Source organism: Pteropus vampyrus, unplaced genomic scaffold (genome assembly GCF_000151845.1).
Source record: "Pteropus vampyrus isolate Shadow unplaced genomic scaffold, Pvam_2.0 Scaffold1, whole genome shotgun sequence".
Lineage (NCBI taxonomy): Eukaryota > Metazoa > Chordata > Mammalia > Chiroptera > Pteropodidae > Pteropus > Pteropus vampyrus.
In genome coordinates this window covers 11,326,344-11,349,192 of record NW_011888782.1, presented here as the reverse complement: position 1 = coordinate 11,349,192, position 22,849 = coordinate 11,326,344, and the positions used below count along the sequence as shown (strand labels likewise).

Below are 22,849 nucleotides of genomic sequence, written 5' to 3'. Positions count from 1 at the left end.
AACCTTCCATGATTAAGACAGTATTTTAATGCACTCTCTGGGGTGCTGAGAAAAAAAAAAAAAAAAAAAAAAAGAGTTGTAAAGCAAAAGGCATTTCCTGCATGGCCCCAGGGGAATTTTGAGCCCAGGGCTTTGGGACCCGGTGGGAGGGAGTAATTTCAGCTAATTAAGGGAGAATAGCAAAGTGTTGCATTTGGTCAAAACATTCAGTTGGGCTTCATTTTTGTTGGCACCAAAGACAGCCGGTCTGGATTTTTTCCCCCTTTTTTTTCTGTGTATTCACTGCAGGATCGCAGGGCCCACAGCTCACATACATTAGGGAGAAAGTCAAAGGAAACGCCAAAGTTCAACTAAAGTACAAGTAATTAGAACCAGATTCTCCCCTGCGTGCATGTGCGCATGCGTGTGCGAGTGCGCATGTAGATATTTTATTAAAATATAATTTACTTGAATCCAAATGTTAGCGTGGGGGCAAAAGAGCTCCATACTGTCGCTCATTTAATTTTTCTGTCGCCTCTTCCTGAGGGGGTCTGCTTTTAATCATCTTTCAGGAGCAGCGGTTTGTTTCCACACACGTGGGTTTTGCAAATCTGTGAATCGCATTCTGAAATTAGGTAATTGCCAAACAAGAAAAATGCTGCTTTGAAATGGTCTTGCCGCACACTGCTGCTGGCTTTGATATTATTAAGCAGTTCCAAGATTAGTCCCGGGTTTGGGGCAGGCAAAGGAAGGAGGGGGTGGGGGGAGAAGGAAAACATCATCGAGGGCCTTTGGCAGTCTTGACTCAGTAACCTGCCCGTGACCCTGAAGAAGTGTGTGTTTGCCCGGGTCACCCGGGATCCTGGCCGAGGGCTGGAGCTGGGTTATGAGAATCCCTGCTATTCTGACCACACAGGCAACAGGTGCTGAACCCAGGCAGAGGACAAAAGGCAGGGGCCGTACGGGAAAGGGGACGTGGGGGGCGGGGGGACTTTGATTTTTGACTCTTTAAAGAAAGCCTTGCTTTGCAAAATGTGGTCCCAGGTCAGCAGCATCACCATCACCTGGGAACACTCAGCTCTACCCAGAAATGCCTGCCAATCTAAATAGGCATCTTAAGAAAATCCCCCATATTATTCTAATACACATTAACAACATTTGAGACACCCGGATTTAAAAATGTCTTGTTACTGTCCTCACCTCCCCAGAATCTCAAACATTTTGATGAGTCAATTTGGCATGGGAACTCTGTTTCTCCCCTTTGCACAGGTCCTCACTAAATACTCTACCTTGTTAAGTACTTAATACATTAAGATCTTCAAGCTGGGTGTGTGTTTATGCTCACCAAAAGCCTTCGTTTTCTCCCACGGAATGTTGGCAGTGGATTTTAGTTGGCAGTGGGTTCTAGTTGGCAGTGGGTTCAAAGTTACACTGGAAGAGCTTGAACTAATAGTATCTACTATTTACTGAGCCCTTACTGTATGCCTGGGGCTGTGCTAAGTGCTTAATATGCATTAACCCCTTTACTCCTCCCCAAAACACTGGGGAGGGGACGACCAGGAACTCTGCAATGAGGAAATTTAAGAACACAGTGCCTCTCTCAGCCTTTATAGAAGAAATTTTAATGGCTTCATATATATGACTATTATTTCATGAAAACCCATAGCTTTTTAAGTTCTCGTTTTCCATCTCCTTCATTTATTTCCTTTGCTAGAAACATCACCGGGTGTGGTGTGGTCAGGACTATTTATTCAAACTTGAGAACTGCAGAATTGTGCCCCGCCTTATCTTTTAATTCACGGTTCTAATTTTCCAAACACTGATTTGATTCCAGATATGGTTAAATTTGACAAGATAGTTTAGTCCTTAAAAAGAGAGGCTCAGCATCCACTAATCACTCTCTACGATAGCTACACCTGCCTGGGCTCCCAGCCAGCAGCAGAAATTATTCCTGGGACTGACTTTGACCATGGGAAGTGCTGTCATATTTTCATAAGGGACCGTGGCACGTTCAACTCCTACATTTCATTTTTATAATGTGCTTTCTTGCTTCAAGGAACATAGTCGAAATTATCTCATAGGTTATTTTGGGTGACGTTTTTAACAGATGATGCTTTATATCACTATTTTCTAGGACAATACTAAGATAGCTTATGACAGGGTTCAAATAAATTCCCCCTTAAAATCACTTAACAGGCCTACCCATATAACTACTTATTAATGATGTGAGCTGAGAGGCATCAGAAATGGAACTGTATTCACGGAACAAATGTTGGAACGGGTCTCGGGAGTCATGTGTGGATGAAGCTAATTACATTGCAATACTAAGATCCCCCGAAGAGTGTATCTCAACACCAAATGATTCAGTTCCATATTCTGCTTCTAATCAGGATTCCCATCATTTCTAAAAAGCAATTATTGCACTAATAAATGACATTCTATTATCTGTTCAAATTCCTGCACACAGATTAAAACTGGAGCATTAAAATGTATATCATTTCATATACAATTCTTGGCTTGTACACTGTAAATATATTTATTTGCAAACCACACTGGTGCCAGAGTTACAGAAAAGTAATGGGGAGATAGTTTTTGGAATACTTAAGGAAGATGAAAAGGAAATTATGCTTTGTCACACAGGAATCCTTGCCACCCTTCTGAGGTCTAAAAAAGTGCAAGTGAGATTACACCAGAATTTAGCCACACCCCTCTTAACAAAATTAGATTTATTTGGTTATGTTTGCCGCAAGGAGTTTTTGTTTTGTTTTGTTTTTTACAGGTGTACAATCACATTAGTGGTCTCAGAATAACTTTGAAACCCATCTAATCCTTGTTCCTAAAAAAAAAATAAAACAAAAACAACAACAACAAAAAACTACAACACCATGAGCCTACAGAAAATTGTGTGTAGGAAATGATGGCAAGGGCACAGGCTTTGCTGCCAGATCGACCTGGATTTGAATCCCTCTTCTGCCACTTACTAACTTAATAGAGTTTTCTTTACAGTCTCAGAGCCCCAGTGTCTCTTTCATAATAAACACAGACAATCCTAAAATTCTGGTTGCTGAGTTGGTGAAAGGGTACATTGTTTGCAACTTGCCTGGCACACAGTAAGTGCTTAACAAGCAATAGCCAACCAGGACCTCTACCCACCGCCCACATTTCCCTTTTACCTTCTTTAATTTAGGGCAATGATTCTTAACCAGCACTTATTTTCCCCAAGAGATACTGCAGTGTCTGAGACATTCTGGCTGTCGTAATTGGGGGCCAGTACTGGAACTTAGTGTGTAGAGGCCAGGGATGCTACTAAACATCCTATAATACACAGGACGGTCCCTACCCCTCAAAATTATAAACAGTGCTGAGGTAAGGATGCTACTTGTGGGGAGACTTCAGGACAAAGGAGTGGAACAGCAAATAATGTCCTGCAGCACCAGAGAAGTGGAAACTGCACAGTCCTAGATGGTAGACGGCATGAACTCAGTCCCTAACTCTGCCTGTACACAGTCACTTCGCTTTCCTGAGCCTCAGTTTCCTAATCTGAGCATCAGAGATGACAAGTATGCTTACTACATTGCAGGGTTTATATTTTGTAAACTACAGAACTATAAAAACACAAACATAATAACACTTCATTATTAGAGCATTTGGGGAAAAGTGTTAGGTAAGCCATATATTAATGTGATTAATGCTGTTACCTTAGAAGGTGACAGAAACATCTCTAGGGCCTAGTCTAATCGATAACTTACAACAATATGAATAACAAAGTTATGGAGCATGTACGATGGGCTAGCCAGCACCCTCATTCTGTTCTGACCACTTTACATATATTAATTCACTTGATCCTCATAATGATCCTACAAGACAGCTATCCTTAGTATTTCTTTTGTACAGGAAAGAAATTAGAGGCACAGGGTGGTTAGGTAACTTGCTCAAGGTCATACAGACCAAACCTTTGAGTGGGGATTTGAAGGCAAATGGTCTTTGGTTCAAGAGAATGGGTGTAACCCAGGTGTTGGGAGAATACAATGATATCCTCTCTTATGAGACTACACACAACTTCTCTGGCAATAGGCTGGCAAAGTCCCTGGCAACAGGTTTGAGAATTTATAGACTATATCTAAGTCAAACACACACACACACACACACACACACACACACACTTACCCCGTGATAAGGACCAGAAGTCAAACTGGAAAACTAAAAAAGAAAGAAGCTAAGGGGAGAGAAATAAAGCCCCTTTTTTTTTCCTTTCCAGTCAGAGCAATAAAGTAGGAAAGTCCCCCAGAAGCAAACACAGGAATGAGAAGACACACACCCACAACCACACACACACACCCCCTTGAACCTCTCCAGCATCTTCCCTGCTGAGAAATCAACCCCCAGCAGGCAAAATGGCAGCAGTTAAGACCAAGGTTCAAAGGCCTTTGGCAGTGCTCCAAGGGCGTGTGACTACACACTGTCAGGAGCAGTAACTCAGCTAAATGTGACCTGCTGTCTGCCTGCTTTGGGGCTCTGCTGGGAACAGGGGAGCTCTGGACACCCCCATCCCTAAGCTGGTTCTCCCCCTTTTGCCAGTGGGCCATATGCACTGCCGTGACCAAAGTTCATCTGGCATCAGAATGAAACCAACATCCAAAATTCTAAAGTTGTATGATAGCTCTTCTGTCACTGTCTACAGATTTGAATGCCCTAAATGATGGGCTGAATTACTCTCTCCCCTGAAGACCACAGTGTGGGAGGAGTGACTAGAAGCGGAAAGATAGATAGTAAACATCCTTACCAAACCTTCTAGTTGAGTAATACGAAGATTTTGTTAGTGCTAGAGATGAACATAACATATCAGGTCAAAAGGATACATTTGGGGGATATTTTATTTTAAAAGATTCTTAAGTTTCTATATGGAATTGTTCAGATTACAGAAACACTAGAACACTGATTGTGTTTTTCTTTCCTAACGGTATTTCTCACTATTTCTTGATGTGAGAAGGATGAGAATTTCAAAGTACTTTAATTTTGGTTCTTAAAAAAGAAATTGCTAAGGAAAAATTAAACAAAATAATAATAATTCAAAAAAAGTTTTACCAATTTCTCAACTGTGAGCAGGCCCCAAGGCTTACATTTTTTTTTTTTGGATGTTTCATCCTTCAGGAAACTTTTCATCTTTGCCTACAAGTTGAGGCTTATGGTTGGAAGTGTGAATTCTGGAGCCAGCCTGCCTGGGTTCAAATCCTAACTCTCCCAATTACTAGCTGTGTGACTTTGGACAAGTTACTTAACCTCTCTGAGCCTCAATTTCTCCTTGTATAAAATGATAATCTATCCCTCTTTGGATCATTGTGAACAAGAAACAGGAAGTCTCTGTAAAGCACTTGGCACAATCCCCCTCACATAGCAGTGTTACATAAAGCAGAGTTATCACCATTACCATATCAAGGGTCATCCTTGGTGTGGATGAATCTCAATATTATTCACCTCCCCATCTTTCACCTATATATTAATCTTATGTCTTCATATCCTGGCCTTCACTTCCATTTCCCTATCAAAATAGTAGTTGCTCCTGATGTACCTAAGAGATTCTCTATAAGCTAATATGAGTAAAGCAAGTTGTGTCACCTTTGCCTCCCTACACTCTCTGCAAATGTCCCTTCCTTCCCAGCCTCTAAGATATTGATCTAAAATACTGCAATGACCATTTTCTCATGGGTTTTCCAGGCCCATCCCCAATCCACATGCCTAGAAGCCTCAGAAGCAGCTTCTTTAAACACCTCCTTAACACCGTGATCTAGCATTTGAAAGCCTTCAACAGTTGCTGAAAACCCAGAGCAGAAAACCTTTGGAAGGAACACATGGGAGAGAAGGCAGCACAGGGCGGTGACTACCAGCCAACCACATCCAGCTGCTGACAATTATTTATTGAGCACCTGGCAGGGCCAGACACCGTGCTGGATGCTGGGTTATAAAGAAGTTAGAAGACACTGTTCTTGGCCCACGCAAATGGACAACTAAAAATATCAGATGGCAAAAATGGCCCCAAGCTGGAGGAAGGAGTTGACGGGAGCCCACGTCTGCCATGACATGGCATATCACTTGCACACCAAAGGCTTCAGCTGCCTTGCCTTTAAATACTCTGTGCTTAAAAAAGTGCTCGGTACAGAGCATGAACGCAATAAATGTTGATTGAAAAAAATTAATGAATGAAAAGAATGAAATCTGCATAGAAATCCTTACATGCAATAACACAAAAATGATGATAGTTTCAGCCAATTCAGCAGACTCTGCTAATAGCATATATTATGTGGTGATGGATGATTTGAGGTGTTTTCACTCCCATTACCCCACTTACTCCATCATGATAAATGTATGAAGAAGAGCAGAGATTATTATCATTATCAGTTTTTAAATCTCCTTTATCGCAGGAGGAAACTGAAGCTTAGAGAAGTTAAAAATGACTTGGCCAAAGTCACACAGTAAAGAAATGGCTTAATCCAGAAATGGCTTCCTGAATTCACACACAAGATTATTATAAATAAATAACGAAGCACTCATTTCTAATCTAAGCCGTCCTATTAATTTTTCATGTTTTAAGACAAAGTCAGCAAACTTTTTCTGTAAAGGGTCAGACAGTAAGTACTTTAGGCTTTGTGAGCCACATGCTTGGTCTCTGTCTTAGCCGCTTAGGTCTGCCACTGTAGGGAAAAGGTAGCTGCATACAAGACATAAATGAACAGGTGTGGAATATTCCAATAAAACTTTATTTACAAAAACAGGCTACAGGCCAGATTTGGCTCCATTTTCTGAACCCCTGCTTTAAGATAAAAGATATTAAAACTATTTCTTCATATAGTAACTGCACGTTACTATTGTAAAATCCATGCTTTTCTTTGCTTCCAGGGTAAAGACAGAGTATGATAGCCATATGTCACAGAGATGTGAGAAGTATTTTAAGGATGCTAAAATTACAGTGTATATAGTATTTATATATACTATAAATGTGTAAGGTCTGCACCTTTCCTTCAAAACTAACCTCATGTATACATTTTTATTAGTTAGGGAGGTCAATATGTCTATCATAAATACAGTTTAAAATTCCTTCCTACATATTCTGTCTATTGGGATTATTTATCATGCCTTGTTCCCTGGCCTGGAGCCAGGAGGAATATGGGAGTTTTAATACCTTTAATCCATTACATGGATTTTTTTTAGAGCTCTATAAGACAAAATAAAATGCACTCTCATGGTCATACATGCAATAAACCTGATATGCCACTTAATATTTCATGTCCCATCTTATATTTTAGTTGTGACGCTTTCCACGTGCAAAATGGACAAAATTTCAGCCATCTTCTTGCTCCAGTTTTTTTGCTGTTGTTTAGAGAACTCCTGAAAATTCATAAACAATAAATCTCACTGCTACTTTGAGGGGTGATTAATTTTGCTCCCTAATATTCTTAACAAGTATTAAAGTAATTGCGTGAATTAGTCGTGTTTATTTTTATTAGGCCATGTTATCTTGTTTTGAAAAAGAGGTGTGCATTTATTTCTAAATGCACAGTGAGTATGGTACCTAGTGTCCGAATATGGCCTTCTTAATTTAAGAACCACAGCTCTGTGGATCCACCATTGTGTGGGCCTTTACTCTGGAATCTGAGCTGCTCCTGTGATTTCCTTCTGATCAGCAGGCTGTGTGGCAAGAGTAATGTTATGTTACACAGGAGCCTAGATCATAAGGAGCCCCGCAGCTTCCACCTAGGTTTCTGGGAATGCTTATTCTGGGGGAAGCCAAGTAAAGGGCCCTGGGACCACCATGCTGCAAGAAAGCCCACATCACAAGAGCAGGCCACATGGAGACTGAGATGCTCAGACAGCCTTCAGTTGTTCCAGCAATATTAGCTGAGGAACTAGACATGTGAATGGAGAAGACACCTTGAACATCTAGCCCTATTCAAATTCTCAGTCCAGCCCCAACACCACCAGACTGCAGCCACATGAAAGACCCCAAGTGAGGCAAGTCCTCGAAAGTTAATAATAAATTGTGTTTTTTAAGCCATTAAGTATTGTGCTGGTCTGTTATGCAGCAATAGGTAACTGAAATTAATTCTACAGTTATTATTAATTGAAGATTATTTATTGTGGAGCCGTGAAGAACCTGTGGTCAGGGCCCAACTCTTCCAGAATCTGGTAGATAGTAATTTGACATCATATGTACTGTCCCAGCTTTGCATGCATTCCTGCCAGTTACATGAGCAATGGAATAATTCTATCAAAAATAATGAAATTCTCGATAAAAAAAGAGTATGATGATTGCTTGGCTGTGAATTTAAAGGCTGTGATTAGAATAAAATATAGAATAAAGCTCTTAAAAAATAAAAAGATAGACTGTAATGCAATGGGTATTTTTTATTTTTCTCAAATTGCTTGTAAAACTGGCTCACATCCACCTGAGCCCACATGTGAACACCACCTGCCTATCACCCGCACGCACCCTCCTTTATTTTGAGAAGCAGCTGTCTTCTTATAGGGTCGTTGTATTTTTATTTGTTCCTCCGGGGGACAGATTGAATTAGCCTCCCCACGCTGGACATTGCAATTCAAAATAATAGTAAAAGACCTGCAGGTAATGGGCCATAATACTCACTTGATACCCACTAAGGAGGGTTTCGATCACTTGCTCTCTGTTACCTTTTGCAAAACATCTGTTTCACATGAGCCAGTTAAAAGTGCATACATCTGTAAATAATAAGCCTGTGTGTGCACATAATTTAATGAATTAGGACATAAAAAGGAATCGAACAGTAGGGGCAAAGCAATTAGAGTAACTGCCCATTTTGTTAAAAATGTATTGTTTCCAGCTTTCACTTGGAAACCCTTTTATTATTCTGTGGGTTCTGAGGCTTCCAGAGTTCCTCATTCCCCCTCCTCACAAAGAAAATAGGAGTGTACTTTGCATAGTTGGCAGAGGGAAAGAAACCTACATTATGCAAAGTTGAGGTGGGAACTTCCAACTCACTTTCTCCTCAAGAGATCCTCAGTGGGTACCTGAACCTCTCTGTGCTTGGGAACTCTCATCTGAAAAAGCGAACAATAACAGTACTTCCTCTTCAGGTGGCTGTGAGGTTTAGGTGACAGTAAGTCATTTTGTGCACCTGGCATATAATAGGCACTTAATGAATATTAATTATAATGATGACAATTATTTCATTCTTTCAAAAAACCAATCACAACTTGCAATCATTCAGGGGGAAAAAACATTTATCTTGGTTCAAAAGTTTTTCATGATTTGGTCTTATTTCAGTTTACTTTCACTATTTTCTAGGGATGGACCAAAGAAAAAGGGGGGGGGAGAGTTGGGAAGGAAGAGCAGCAATGTCCTGGTTAACAGGAAGTACAATCAGAAAATATTTCTAGGGTATCAAAGTGAGTGCCAGAAGCCCAAGGAAATATCCCATTTTTATATTCTCAGGCCAGTTTTCCAGCTAACACTTTATAAGAGCTTGCCATAAGAGCAAACCTGAACCTCCAAGTTTTGACAGCTCACTCAAGTTTACTTCAGGTGTTTTGAACAACCCACCAATATACAAATAAATAAAAGCAGAGACCACTTAAATATGTTCCGAATTTCAAGTTCATTTCAGCATATTTCTTGGACACCTACTGTGGGCCAGGCAGTGGGTTATAAAACACAGCACATACATATAAGCAGGAGAAGGTGCTGGTGGGAGACAGAGCATGGCATTTTCTAGAACACAGGCTGAGGCTTCATAAAGTATGGCCTTTTTCTCTCTGCCTCCCCAAAGTTAATAAGATACTTAAGCAGAGTGAAAGTAGCTTTAAAATGTTGGAAGATACTCTGTGTTCATTTGAAAACTAAGCAGGAGTGAAGCACAGGACTAGAAATTGTATGCCACATTGATATGATCGCTACAAAGAATATAATTAAGTCCAGCCCACTGGGATTCTGTGAAAATCTTGGTTTAGCTGGGCAAAGAGAGTGTTAGCAAAATAAATGCTAAGAATTTGCCAGGCCCCAGGAAAAACAGTTCCACCCAGAAGGAAAACAAGTTAAACAATGACTGAAATCACCACCCTGAAGTATTCTGTTTACATTCTCCTACATTCTATTTGCCATCTACATAAAGAGATAATTAGAGCTCCTTAAAAGCAATAGGAAAGAATAAAGGCTGAAGGAAAAGGGAAATAAAGAGAATGAACAAATATTGGAAAAAAATATTAATAACTGAAGTATACAGAGCTGTGTTGTTCGATACAGTAGCCACTAGTCACATGAAAGCTAAATAAATTAAAATGAAATAAAAGTAAAAATTCAGTTCCTCAGACATATTAGCTACATTTCAAGTGCTCAGTAACCACACACGATCAGCAACAACTGTGTTGGACAACAGAGAATTATAGATCATTTCCATCATTGTAGAAAATTCTACTGGACAGTGCTGACATCCTATATTTTAAGGGGTGATGTGCTTGTACATATCCATTGGCTCAAACATAGTTAACTAAGTCCTGACCAGGCACCAAGTACTACACTAGCTCTGGGAAAACAGAAGTAAAGGACACAATATCTGACCTCAAAGACTTCCCAGGTTGGTAAGGGAACCCAACCAAGAAAAAGCAAATACAAACATACACACACAAAGGAGAAATGGGTAGAAACACAGAAAACGAACTTGGTAATTTTAATGGTAGATATGGTGGGAGTACTCAGAGGTGTTCCCTGTTTAATTCTTTCCTTTATTCTTCGTTTAAAAACTTTTTCATAATAAAGTATTGGGGAAAAAACTCTATTTATTGAGTCTTACGTATCAGATACTTTAAATATACTCTCTTACTTAAGTCTATGAGGGCTTGCAAGGAAGCTTTATGGATCCATTTTACAGATTAAGAAGAAAAACCGAGGCAGCTTGGAGCTCTAGCTCTCACAGCAGAGGCAGCGCATGAAGAGTGCCCAGTCCCACTGTATCACCCTGCACGTGACAGCGCTGTATGCACTGTAAGGGCAGCATCTTACAGATTTAAACCTACTTCCGTCTAGACCACTACATGACCTTTAGTAAGTCACTTCGATTAATCCATGTCTCTATTTCCTCAAAATATATAATTATTGGATAATTCCATTTTAAACAGAAGAAGTAGGTAGAATACGGCATATAAAAAAAAGAACAGTATATTGCACTAAACTATATTTGAAATCACCGAAATAAAAGCATTATGCGAAAGGCTAATCATCATCATTATTTATGTAAACTTCATTAAGCAGTAATAATGTGGCCCTCTAAACAAAATGGATACTTAAAATAGGTGGCAAATGATGAAATACTGAGTCAACTCCATCATTTCTTAGAAAGTTCCCTCTCCCCCTTTTTTAAAAAATAATAGAAGACACAATTGTAATGCTGCTTACCTAAGAGACACCACCTAGGAATCAGTACCATCTCTAGATGAAGGTTACCAGGGAACCAGAATAACATGAAAAACCTTATTTCTCATTTCTCGCCTTCCCGTGATTCTTCGGTAAATACAAGACTAATCCTGACCCCGACTCCTGTGAACTATATTGAGAGCTAGGCCAGTGCAGACTTCAATGACAAACAGAGACAAACAGGACGGAAAACAAAGGACAAAAGAGCAAAATAGTCTCATTGTTTCCTCCACAGTTTAAAAGCTGCGGCTTCTATTTAAAAAAATGTCATCAGAGGAAATGATGTGAGCTACAGTTCTATACCTCTCTCTTTTCTACATTGCTCCCAAACCAAAATGCTCCGTGGCCCTTTCTTGATATTGTTAGGGCATAACAATTTTTCTCCGAATTTTTCACTTGGCTGATGGAGATGACAGAGTTGGACTGTGAATAACTGCACTTGGAGGATAAGAAGACCTTCCTGGGACTTCAAACCCAGCTCTACAACTGTGTGACATCAGTCATGTTATGCGCCTTCTCTGAGCTCAACTGCCTCTTCTGTAAAAGAACAATAATCATTCTTTCCTCACAGGATTGTCTGTGAGGATTAACGGATAACGTATGTACAGCCGTGAGAGTAGAATTCTGTTAAACACTTAACCAGCCATAAAAATCCAAACTAACTAAAACCCTGCAACGTTTCTTCAATTTAATCTCGATTGTCAGAAGACAACGATTTCTTTCTTATCATAGGGCATAGATGTGATGATGGTTGTTATGGTGAACTCAAGATGGTGGTACATTCTTTGTCACTCTCATCGAGAGGTAGCCTTATTGAATCTGGGCTGGCCCTGTGACTGCTTACCCAACAGAATATGGTGAAAGTGACTCTGTGCCAGCTCTGGATCCAGTCTTTAAGAAGCTTTCGCTTCCTCCCTCTGGGAAGGCTCCCTCAGAATACTAGTGCCATGCTGTGAGAAGCAAAAGCCACATGTAGCTATTCTAGTAGATAGCCACAGCTGAGCACTCAGCCAACAACCGACATCAACTGCCAGTCATGGGAGTGAGCCTTCTTGGACTTCCAGCCCAGGTTAGCCCAGATGCAGCCTCATCTGACATCATATAGAGCAGATCTGCCCAGCTGAGGCCAGTCCATCCACAGAAAAATGAGACCATAATTTGTGAGGCCACTAAGCTTTGGGCAGTTTGTTACACAGCAATAAATCACAGAAACAATTATAAGGAAATAAGTGATCCTTAAAAACTTAATCTAATCAGACCCAACCCCAGAAGAACACTCTTGAACAAACACTCCAGAAACATCTATATGAGAGTCTTCAAGAAGCACATTTGGAAGGCATGCACTTACTCCACTGCTCAAGATGAGTTTAAAACTCTGCTTTGTAAACTTCATTTAGAAATAACATCTGAGGCCTACACACAGAAAAACTTCAAGCCTGCTCCTAATGACAAAACTGTGGAACCCATTTGATCCCTCACCTTATCCACCAGCTGTGGTTCTCAGTGGTTTTTATTTTTATTTTTTCCAAAATAAAACTCAGGTTCAAAGTCCTGAGGAGATTCTTATGTTTCTTTTATAAGGGGGCTATATCACAAGGACTTGTATACATAAGTTTCCTCCATGCACTGTGAATCCAGAAAAAGAAGAGACAGCATTAGATTCATCTTGTTGTCCCTCACAGAACATTTCAGGGAGCCTGGAACATGGCAGACAACCAAGAGCCCTTTGTTGACGAGAACACTGCAAGATCTAATCCATCAGGGAGTAATAAAAATGTACTGTGCCCTTGACAGCATCCTTGGGCAAAGTGTATTGTGACAACTTCGAAGGTGACAATGCTCACTTGTAAAAGTCAATCCATTTGTACTAAATCTAGGGGTTTAGTAAATAGATGCCACTGAATCAGGACCATCGTGCTATCCAAACTGTGACAAATGGGAAGGACTGTCACCTAAGTTATGAGCCACAGACAGAGGAACTATTTCACTGAGGAAAAGAGATACCAACTAAAAAAAGACTGTTTACTATTAGCCAAGGCACATAAGCCACAGGTGTCATCCTGAAATCAGAGCAGAAAGACTACTCAGTGACGTCTGTTATATTTTCAGGGTGAGACTAGAATCCTCGTTTACATTATCTCTACTCTTTCTACAAATCCTGCAAGGTAGACATTATTATTCCCATTTCATAGCTGTAGAAATAGATCCTGTGTCAAGTCAGGCCATTTCATTATCTCAGACCATCAGGCAGTAACAGGGATACAGGTGGAGAGAGGCATGGGAGGGCAATGTATGTGAGTGGGAGTGTGAAGAAGCAGCAGTAAAACTCTCAGAGAGTGACAACTTTTCACAGCCTCTGGGCTTAGGGCAAGGAAATCATTACACCTTCTCCAAAGAGCTCTCGGTGAACAGGTGATAGGATAACTTCTGTAAGAGTATTTGCAGCTTCTGCCCGCTAGAAGCCCATATGGGCTCTTCAGGAAACTCTTGCCCAATTAGCAGAGAGATGCCCTGTTCAACAGCTCCTTCCAACATTCTCTGCAGAGCGAGACCTATTCATCCTATCTCCAGTTCCTATTGTTTCCTCTGATAAGCAGGGCCCCAGTGAACAATTAAAGCTTTCAATAAATAATCTCTAAGCACATTCATTTGATTGAGTGTTATTTGATACAGCAGTTAGTTTCAATGGGGCAGTTAATATTGATCACATAAAGTACTCCAGACAAACATGAAACAGTTCCAGAACTCCATGGATTATTACCCTTTATCTGCCAGTCATCTGGGTTACTTGTAATGGTCATGGAATTTAAAATCAATAATAACAATTAGTGTTCTGTACACCAAAACGGATGAATCATGTGAAATGAGTTTTCATATAAAATCAAAGGTAAAGGGGGCCTATAACATGGAGAAAAGCTCTCTGAATTTCCAGGACACATTTGGCAAGGTACTTTCAGGCAAGTCTTCTGAATGGGCAGCAAGAGAAAAAGAAAGGTATTTAGAAGATGTGGCCATAAAAATGCATGTGAAACCCTTGACAGTCTTAATCCAAAAAGATGAAGCGTAAAAGATAAAAGTGATCAAAATGAGAGCTAACAAACGTAGTAAAATTAATGGGACTGGTGATTTACTTCCTCTGAGATGCGTTTCTAGCTACCTTTTTCAGCTTCCGATTCATAGGCATTAATCGTGATTTTTTTTTTTTTTGTAATAAAATGGTAACAACAGTATTTTAGCTTTGCAGCCCCACTACTGTAATGCCTGGATAATTAAAATGCAAAGCAACAGAGAAATGTTTCATCATTAAGCTGTAACCAGCACACTATGTGAAATCATCCATTCCAAAGACTTGTTTTTCATCAATTATTTGTTATTTATCTGATGTAAATATAAGGAGGACTAATTAAAATGTATGCCTTTTTATACGGTTTCTTGTCATTAAGGCCAATGAAAGCATTTTGAGGACCATAATGAAATAATTATGTTTGCCTTTAAGAATTTTCTTCAATAACACATGGCAGTACTGAGCTAAATTAAAACATCAGGAACTAAATTTCGCTTGTCTCCATTTCCATTTTAGTTAATTATACCCCCAAGCTTTCCAATAGACCAGACCCTAAAAAATCTTTTGAAGCTGAAATGGCCTTCAGATCATCAGCCTTTTTATAATTATGGACTTTGATGACAAGACAAGGGTACTGTAGCCCTGAAAGCATTAATGTTTTTGAGAACAGGGATTTATTATATGAGGTCTTCATTTGCTCTGCAAATTAGAGGAGAACTGTGATAAATGTGATCCAAATATTCCCAGTTAATTGACGCACCTGGTCTTATCTGCATCATTCCTATCACAGTATTTTGAATTCAGCTATGGGTTTTTTGGGTTTCTTTTCTGATTTAGTAAAATGTTAACTGTGGTGATCAATAACAACAACAAAAACAGACATTTCCCTAAATCTGAGTCAAATTAAGAGAATGACTTCGTCTTCAATACTAAAAGTTATTAAAAAAAAAAAAAAGAGCAATGTTTAAGAGACTAAGGAGGCCCTATGAACTTGAAAAAATAAAACAGGACACTTTCATTTGAATTTCTCCTCCAAACCTCAAATTGGAAATGCTTGCGAAAGGGGGAAAAAAATCCGAGTTTAAGAGAAAAGGAAGACAGAAAGAAGGAAAGAAAAACTGCTCAGTGGTTTTAGGGCTCGTGGCAAATGAAATGGTTTTAACAAAGCTGTCATATGATGCAGATGGGGCTGGGACATGGCATTTAGAAAAGTAAAGAGGAGTCCCAGGGATTAACTCTGACAATGTGAATTCCCACCCATTTTGTCCTATATAGAGAGTTGGCATGGTTCATGGGTGATAATATTTGGTGACTGCTGGATAGACTGTCTTATGAAACATCTGAGGGAAACTGTTAATGGCCAAGAGACAAATACTATAAAATTGCCATTATAATCTCAATCCATTTTTATTAAAATCACTCCCTTCCCCACCAAGTTATTCTTTGTTCTGTTTAGAGAAATCGCCTTTTGGGAACAAGGGACATTGTCACCCACTATCGCGCCTGTTAAAATGAGCTTTCTTCTCCTCATCTGAGCTGGTTCACTTCGGCAGCTGCCGTGGGAGGCCTGGAGACCCCTGGAATCCCTGTGCCCTGACCAGAGGAGGTGCTCGGCCAGGCCAAGTCGCCTCCCTGACGTCAGTTCCTGTTATCCTCCCCTTATCGTGCAGGGGACCAAGAGTCTTATCTTACTGAACGGCCTCCCTTTCAGCTCCCGACCCTGTAAGGCCAGAGAAAAATCAAGTCAGCAGTTCCACTGCCTGTTTGAATTCCCATCTCAGAAGTTCTGAAAGCTTAAGATAATTCCTGCAGACTCACCCTCTACTGTTTCCTAGGTAGAGAGAACTTTTGCAACTTTTTTTTTTAATTCACGTAAAGGGGTTGAGGGGAGAGGGATGGGACTGGAATCGTGCTTCTTAACAATGAAGTAAGGAAGCAGGGAAGGAAGAGGAGAATTCAGGACAACATATTGACTGACGAGGTTGTGTTATTAGATCTTACAGATGGGGCAGGTTATCTCATCTCCTATTTAACAAGAGGTACTTAGGCCAAGCCACTTACAGACAGAATACTGATAAATCTGAAACCTGAGTTAACTCTGCTCTCCTCTCTCCATCACCCCCAAGTCCAACTTTTTAAGAAGGAGCTAGTGAAAAATTGATACAGATTTAAGCACAGTAATTTAATTTAATAATTCTACCCCTCCTCTACTCCCAACGTGCGCGCGCGCGCGCGCGCACACACACACACACACACACACACACACACACACACACGGTGCTGGAGTCAGAAACCCGGTCATAATACTAAATTCCATTTTGCAAGGGATGTCTTCTATTTACAGATGTATAAGTTGCAACAAAAGGAATTCATATTCGGAAGAATGAGAAGCACAAGGCAATCTTCAGTAACAATGGAAAAATTAAGCCGTGAGCACGCTAGTTATACTGACCGTAGAATACAAACAGAGACTTTCTGTGCCGCTCGTGGGTTCAGGGGGCAGCCTAGGAGATGCAGTATTATTGAAATATCTGGCCTCTTTCAATGATTTATGTGAGAATTGTGGCAGTGTATTTGAAAGTGGGTTATTCTAGAAAATCAGAGATGTGCGATTGCCACAACTACCCTATAATTTGAAAGGCAAGATTCCACATTAATATCTTTTGGAAAGGTTTCTAGCCAAGATTTTTCTGATTAACCTTCATCAAAAACTCCCATTTCCGAAATAATCTATTTAATTGATAGTTAACTGAATTTATATTAGAACATTTAAAGTATAAAAATGTCATTTAAGGATAAATTTATTGGCACTTACACGTAACTCAAACTCAATAGGAGATTCTTTTTAAGATGTTCTAAAATGAACACTGAATTTATTGTTTAATATGTCCTGTGCAACTTGAAAGAGTTTTATATTTTGCATCTTGGTTTTACATCTCCATCTGCCTCCCAGAATTAATTTCTAACTAAAAGTTCCCAGCCTTTAAAAAAAAAAAATTTGATTTTAAAGATTATAAATTCCTTGAGAGCAGAATTTATAATCTCGACCATTTATCATGTATTTCCCTTCTGAAATAGTTTATTGATGCTTGTGGAATATATAAAGGAGAAAACAGTAAGGTTTTCTTTCCTTTTCAGCCAACTCAGGGGCTTAACATTTTGAAGGTAAATTATAAACATCTGATATCCAGAAGAACTTGCTTTTACTTTTATGCTGTAAAGAAAAGTTCATGACAGTACTGACTGGTTATATATGGTTCAAGCCAGGCTTCCAGAAATGAGAAGAAAACTGATTCAGTTTAGCTAACCTATCAGAAATCACCATTCTAGTCATTTATCTACTAAGAAAAAAAGGCCTGTTCCAGTGCCATGGCTGTGCATTTGGGCTGGAGAATCAAATTCTAAATAGAGTTTACAAATCGATTCCATAGCCGAATTTTAAGCGGACAGATGTCTACCTCTCCTACTGTTTTATTTTTGGAATCCACCCTTTTCTGGCAATAAAATTTAAACTAGTGCATTTTTTTCTTCTAAGTTGCACATCAATACACCCCTACCGAAAGTACCAAGTTATCTGAATACTGACAATATTTATTTTAGTATATCTTTTTTTTTGGAAAACTTTGTGAATCTTCCACTTGTTTTTAATCAACCCTGTCCTGCACTCTCTGAGATTTAAGCAAAAGTCCCTTTTCTTTTCTTTCTGATGGTATTAGTTACCACCGTCATGTGGCCGAGAAGCAGAAAATTATGTCCTACTTTAGAAAAACAATTGAGCCTTTTCAACGAAATATTTATTCAAAACCCCATTCAATTCATACGGTGGCTGTCAGTCTTTATTTAGTCTCTCTTTCAGAGGGTATCTTTGATTTTGCCACTTTGACCCCAATTTATATCTCACTAGGAGAGGATTTAGATACTGTTTAATGCTTAAAATTCAGGTCCCAGGGCTCTGAGAAGGGGACTTTTTTCATTCCTTAATCACACATCGCTACATTAAAAAAAAAAAAAAAAAAACCACATTATTTTTCCTCATTAATCAGCAAAACACTATTTCAAAAAGAAAAAATATATATTTTTTATTCCTTTGATGTGTTGAGTAGGGAGAAGACAGGGAAAGGGGCCAAGAAGTTGTCACACTCATGATTTCACTGAAAGCAACTATATTTAGACCACAAATATTAGGATTTATCCTATGCCCACTGGGCAATTAATGCTGAAAACATCTGGAGCAGCCTAAAACCAAGATAATCCAGGAGGCATCTGAACAGAAACTTAGTGACTCCATACCTTCCAAGGGCAGTCTTAAATCATATTATTTATACCACATTCCCTTAGTAGCCCACTAATCCTAACTTTGCATTTTTATAACCAGCAATTCACAGGCCTTACTCCAATCGGCAGCTGGTTGACATACCATTTTTGTCTTTAAAATTAAAAAAGAAAATGAAAAGAATATTTTAACACCTTTCAAAGAAAGCTTCTGGCATGTTTTACATCCAAAGGGTTTTCTCTAATGACTATATACACAAACGCGCATGCATATGTACACACACACACACACACACACACACACACACACACCATCAAAAATCAGTAGGATCTCAAAACAGAAAATAGTTTTGGTTGGAATTTAGTACTATTTTTTTTCCTTCTTGCCCACTGTTTCCTCTGTGTTAAGAGCACAAACAGATCTGCTTCTCGTCAAAACAGTCATTAAGCAAAATGGAAAAGGTTGTGGCTTTTATGTTTTTATACAAATGTAGCCCTAATGTGCTTTTATTTCAAAAGCCTTAACTAGCTGGGTCACCCTGAACCAAACACTGTGTGGCAGACATTTGTTAAAATTTTTATTTATGCTTAAAAATTTAATCGCTTGAACACCTAAACTGAGCGGTCTTAAAGTGGTTTTTGGAGAAGACAACTCTGAAGGGGCATAAGCAATATTTACATTTTACTCATTTAACCTAAAGTTGGGGCGTGGGATTCAAACCCTTGTGAAATTGACCACAATAATTACTAATTGCCGTGCTTACAAAAATAAGACACTTGGAATTTCTTAAATCCCTTTGTCAAATGCCTTTATTTACTTTTTCTAATGCAAGTTTCTTTGATTAGCTGAACTTTGCTGTTATCAACACTTCTTGCTTATCCGCTCGCCCTAGGCGAATGACACATTTACCACTCGCTCTTCCTAGATAAGGCAAATCCCTTGTTTAACTTGTTCAAGAACAAACAAAGCTTTCCCCCCTACTCCTACAACTTAATGGGCATGTTTGGAGGGTTAATTACAAAAGGGAGAATGTCTACTTGTAAAAGCTCTATTAGGTCTAATAGCTTTATGCCGGGGTCTTGAGCCTTTTTTCCCCCTTTGTTAAAAAATATGTTTCATTAGAACTTTCTCCTACAAGAAAAAGTTTGAGAGCCCCATTTCCCTGAGATTCTAAGTTAAATTGTTCATACTGTTTTAATTGCTAGAGAAGACAGATCTAAAAGATTTGTTAGAGGATTGCAAAATTATTTTGTAACGCTCAGTTTCTTTGAGTCCACAAAGAAAACAGGCAGCAGGAAAGAAAAGGCATTTGGGAAGCAGCTGAAGATTAAGACGCTTTCTGAAAACGATACTTTTTACCCTGGTTATGGCTCTACAAAATATTAAGTCAGACAGCCAGACTATTGGCATTAAATGGTTATTGATTTTTTCAGCTACAAACCTGTTGATTTCCTGGCCCAAGAAGCAAGTCTTTACCCTTAAGAAAAAGTTTCAGAGAGGGCAATTTAAATCTTGTTATTGTCCCCTCTCTCTCCTTTTTCTTCTCTCTCTTTAGATAGGCCACCGTGTTATTAGGAAAACTCAATTTCTTCCAGTTAAACTTTGACCTCTTTGAAAACAAAGATTTAAAATGTCATTTTCAGGCTAATGCTTCAATGAATTGTCAAATAAAGTACTAAAAACATTTTGATAGATAGCTGAGCCATTTATCTAAATCACTGTCAGGGCTGCATGCATCCGGCAGGCTCCCACTACAGCCACCGAAGATGAGATTTTCTGGGACTTCTGGTCATTTCTCAAGCCTGCAGCCAGGCTACTGTTGACCAGATGCATGCCTTGGCACCGTGTCAGCATCAGATAACCAAGTAGTCAATATTTAAAAAAAAACCAAAAATCAAAAAACTGGGCTACCCCACTTACATTTCCTTTCCTACAACCCATGTCCAGGTCTCCAACAGAATTGCAAGATATGGAAATAATGGATGGCTCAGCCCAAGGGGTGTTCATTGCCAGTAGTTTTCTAGCAAAACAGCAACTTCTTAGAGCAACAAAGTGACTCGGAAAGGTGGCAGCAGGGTCAATGCTAAGAAATATTGCTTTTCCTTAGCTAGGAAAACATTGGAGGCAGCAGCTTTAACTGGTGGTTTATGAACTTCAGGAGCAGCAGCTACCTTAATCAGGCTAAATTCCTTGCAAGGAAGATATCATATTTTAATTACTTTCGACTGTTGAAACACATAAGGCTGGGGATATATACAACTAGTAGCTAATCCAAAGAACAGCAAAGTTAAATTCCCCTCTGCATACATCTTAGAAAAAACTGCACAATGTGTCAAATCGCCTTACTTGAAGAATGTTTCAAAGTCCTGTGGTCACCCTCTACTTTTTTTCCCCCTCCATGCATATTTTCAAAACTGTTTTCAAGACACTGTAAGTAAGGCTGGTAAGGAGAGGAGCGCGGGTCGGGAGGGGATGTTTGGGAAGAAAACATCTAACAGGAAATTTCAGCAGAGGGGATCAATATGCACACGCCAGCATATCACACCCTTTCAGCATTAAATCATTAAATCCTTTGTCTTGCTACCAGTGCAGTTTGTTTCCAAGGTCTTCATTGCATGCAAGAAAGACAATTAATTTTTTTTTCCTTGGTAGAAGAAGGGGGAAAAAAAAATAATAAACCTACATTGAGCAGTATGCCGATGCTGCCATTCGGTTTGGGTCAATCCACTGAAGCATGCTTTGAGAGCTTTCTCCTGGAGCATGCAGGAAGACGGACTCGCAGTGTAGAAATCCAGGATTTGCCCAGGACTCACTGACAGAACATCCATACAGTCAAACATGATCTCCCCTGCACCGAATGTCTGCAAAAGTGCTTATCCTCTAGGTGTGGAGGCAAATGGCATAGAAAAGTCCACCCAACTCCATCAAACTCTGCCCCTTTTTTGGCACGTAGGCTGTTGGTCTTTTTCCCAGCCTCGAATCATGAATTATGACAGACAAGCCAGCTAAAAGCCTGTAATTGATCCAAATGATCATTTACCATTTTCCAGGCTCGCTCGGCCAATCCAGCCGGGGCGGGGGTTCCCAGAAAGATCCCAAGTTCTCCTTCCAAGCAAATGCCTGCAAAAAGCCTTCCGAATGCGGTGCAGGTCCTATCCCGACGGTGCCCAGACAAGCCCTGCCCGGCTCGCTCGCGTCCTCGGCATCCCAGTCCTCAAAGAGCTCGCATGGGGGAATTCTGGTCCCCCCTTTGGCAAAGAATAGACCCTCCTGCCTCTGAACAGCTCACTTCCTACTACTTCTGTCACACAGAATGAAAGATTGAATTGCCTAATATATGCGAGTGAACTTTCGGTGAACCCTTCCCGGGCTGCTAACCTTCAAATGACCCAACGAGTCTGACATCACCAACTCCCAGGATTCTCACAGCGCTTAGAAACTCCCAGCAGCCCTGCAAACGCAGACAGCCAGAGAGACAGGCAGCGAGCAGGCACGCAAGCCGGCTCTTTCTTTCCCATTTCTCACCTTTAAAACAATGCAAGAAGTGCTTTTAAAACGAGCAGGGGAGGAGCCAGGACACCGCTCCTGGCTCACGCCGAGCGCTAACTTCGCTCCCTTTACGCCTTTTTATTTGCAGCGGCTTTGCTTGCAAGCGCGTGTTCCCCCTTGCCCGCTCGCCTCCCGCCCACCCCCTCGCCCCCAGCCCACCCTTTAAATTCCTCTGTGCGCCTCTCTGTCTGTTAAATTCCTTGTAACTTATGTATTTTTCCACTCCCGAAAAAGCACAGGCAAGCCCTAAACTGTAGAACAGAGAACAGCTACCCCTCGGGGAAGCCTTGGGATGAGAAACTTTCCACTTCATAGTCTTTTTTTTTTTTTTTTTTTTTTCCGTATCCCTCCCTCTTGCAAGCCCTGGCCAAGGGCATTGCATTTGCTCTGGAGTAAAAACCCAGCTTTCTGGATCCAGTTACTTTTTAAAATCTCTCTCTCAAGTCTATAGGCAGCATAGGGAATAGTCAAGAATTGGTTATCACTGCCCCAAACACACAATCACAGATATACAGGATTTCAGGTTCTGAACGGAAAAATACATAAT

At 40.0% G+C, this 22,849-nt stretch overlaps 1 protein-coding gene across 2 annotated transcripts in view; it reads right to left on the bottom strand.

The window, feature by feature from the left end:
• Positions 1 to 22,135, bottom strand: part of RARB (retinoic acid receptor beta) — a 166,374-nt gene extending 144,239 nt beyond the window's left edge. The window contains exon 1 of one of the 2 annotated variants that reach the window (XM_011358287.2): positions 21,437 to 22,135. In XM_011358287.2, the coding sequence (XP_011356589.1) occupies positions 21,437 to 21,593 (157 nt within the window). In that variant the 5' untranslated portion in view covers positions 21,594 to 22,135. The remainder of the gene's footprint in view (positions 1 to 21,436) is intronic. The other variant, XM_011358352.2, reaches the window with a different exon arrangement.
• Between the last annotated feature and the right edge of the window lie 714 nt (positions 22,136 to 22,849).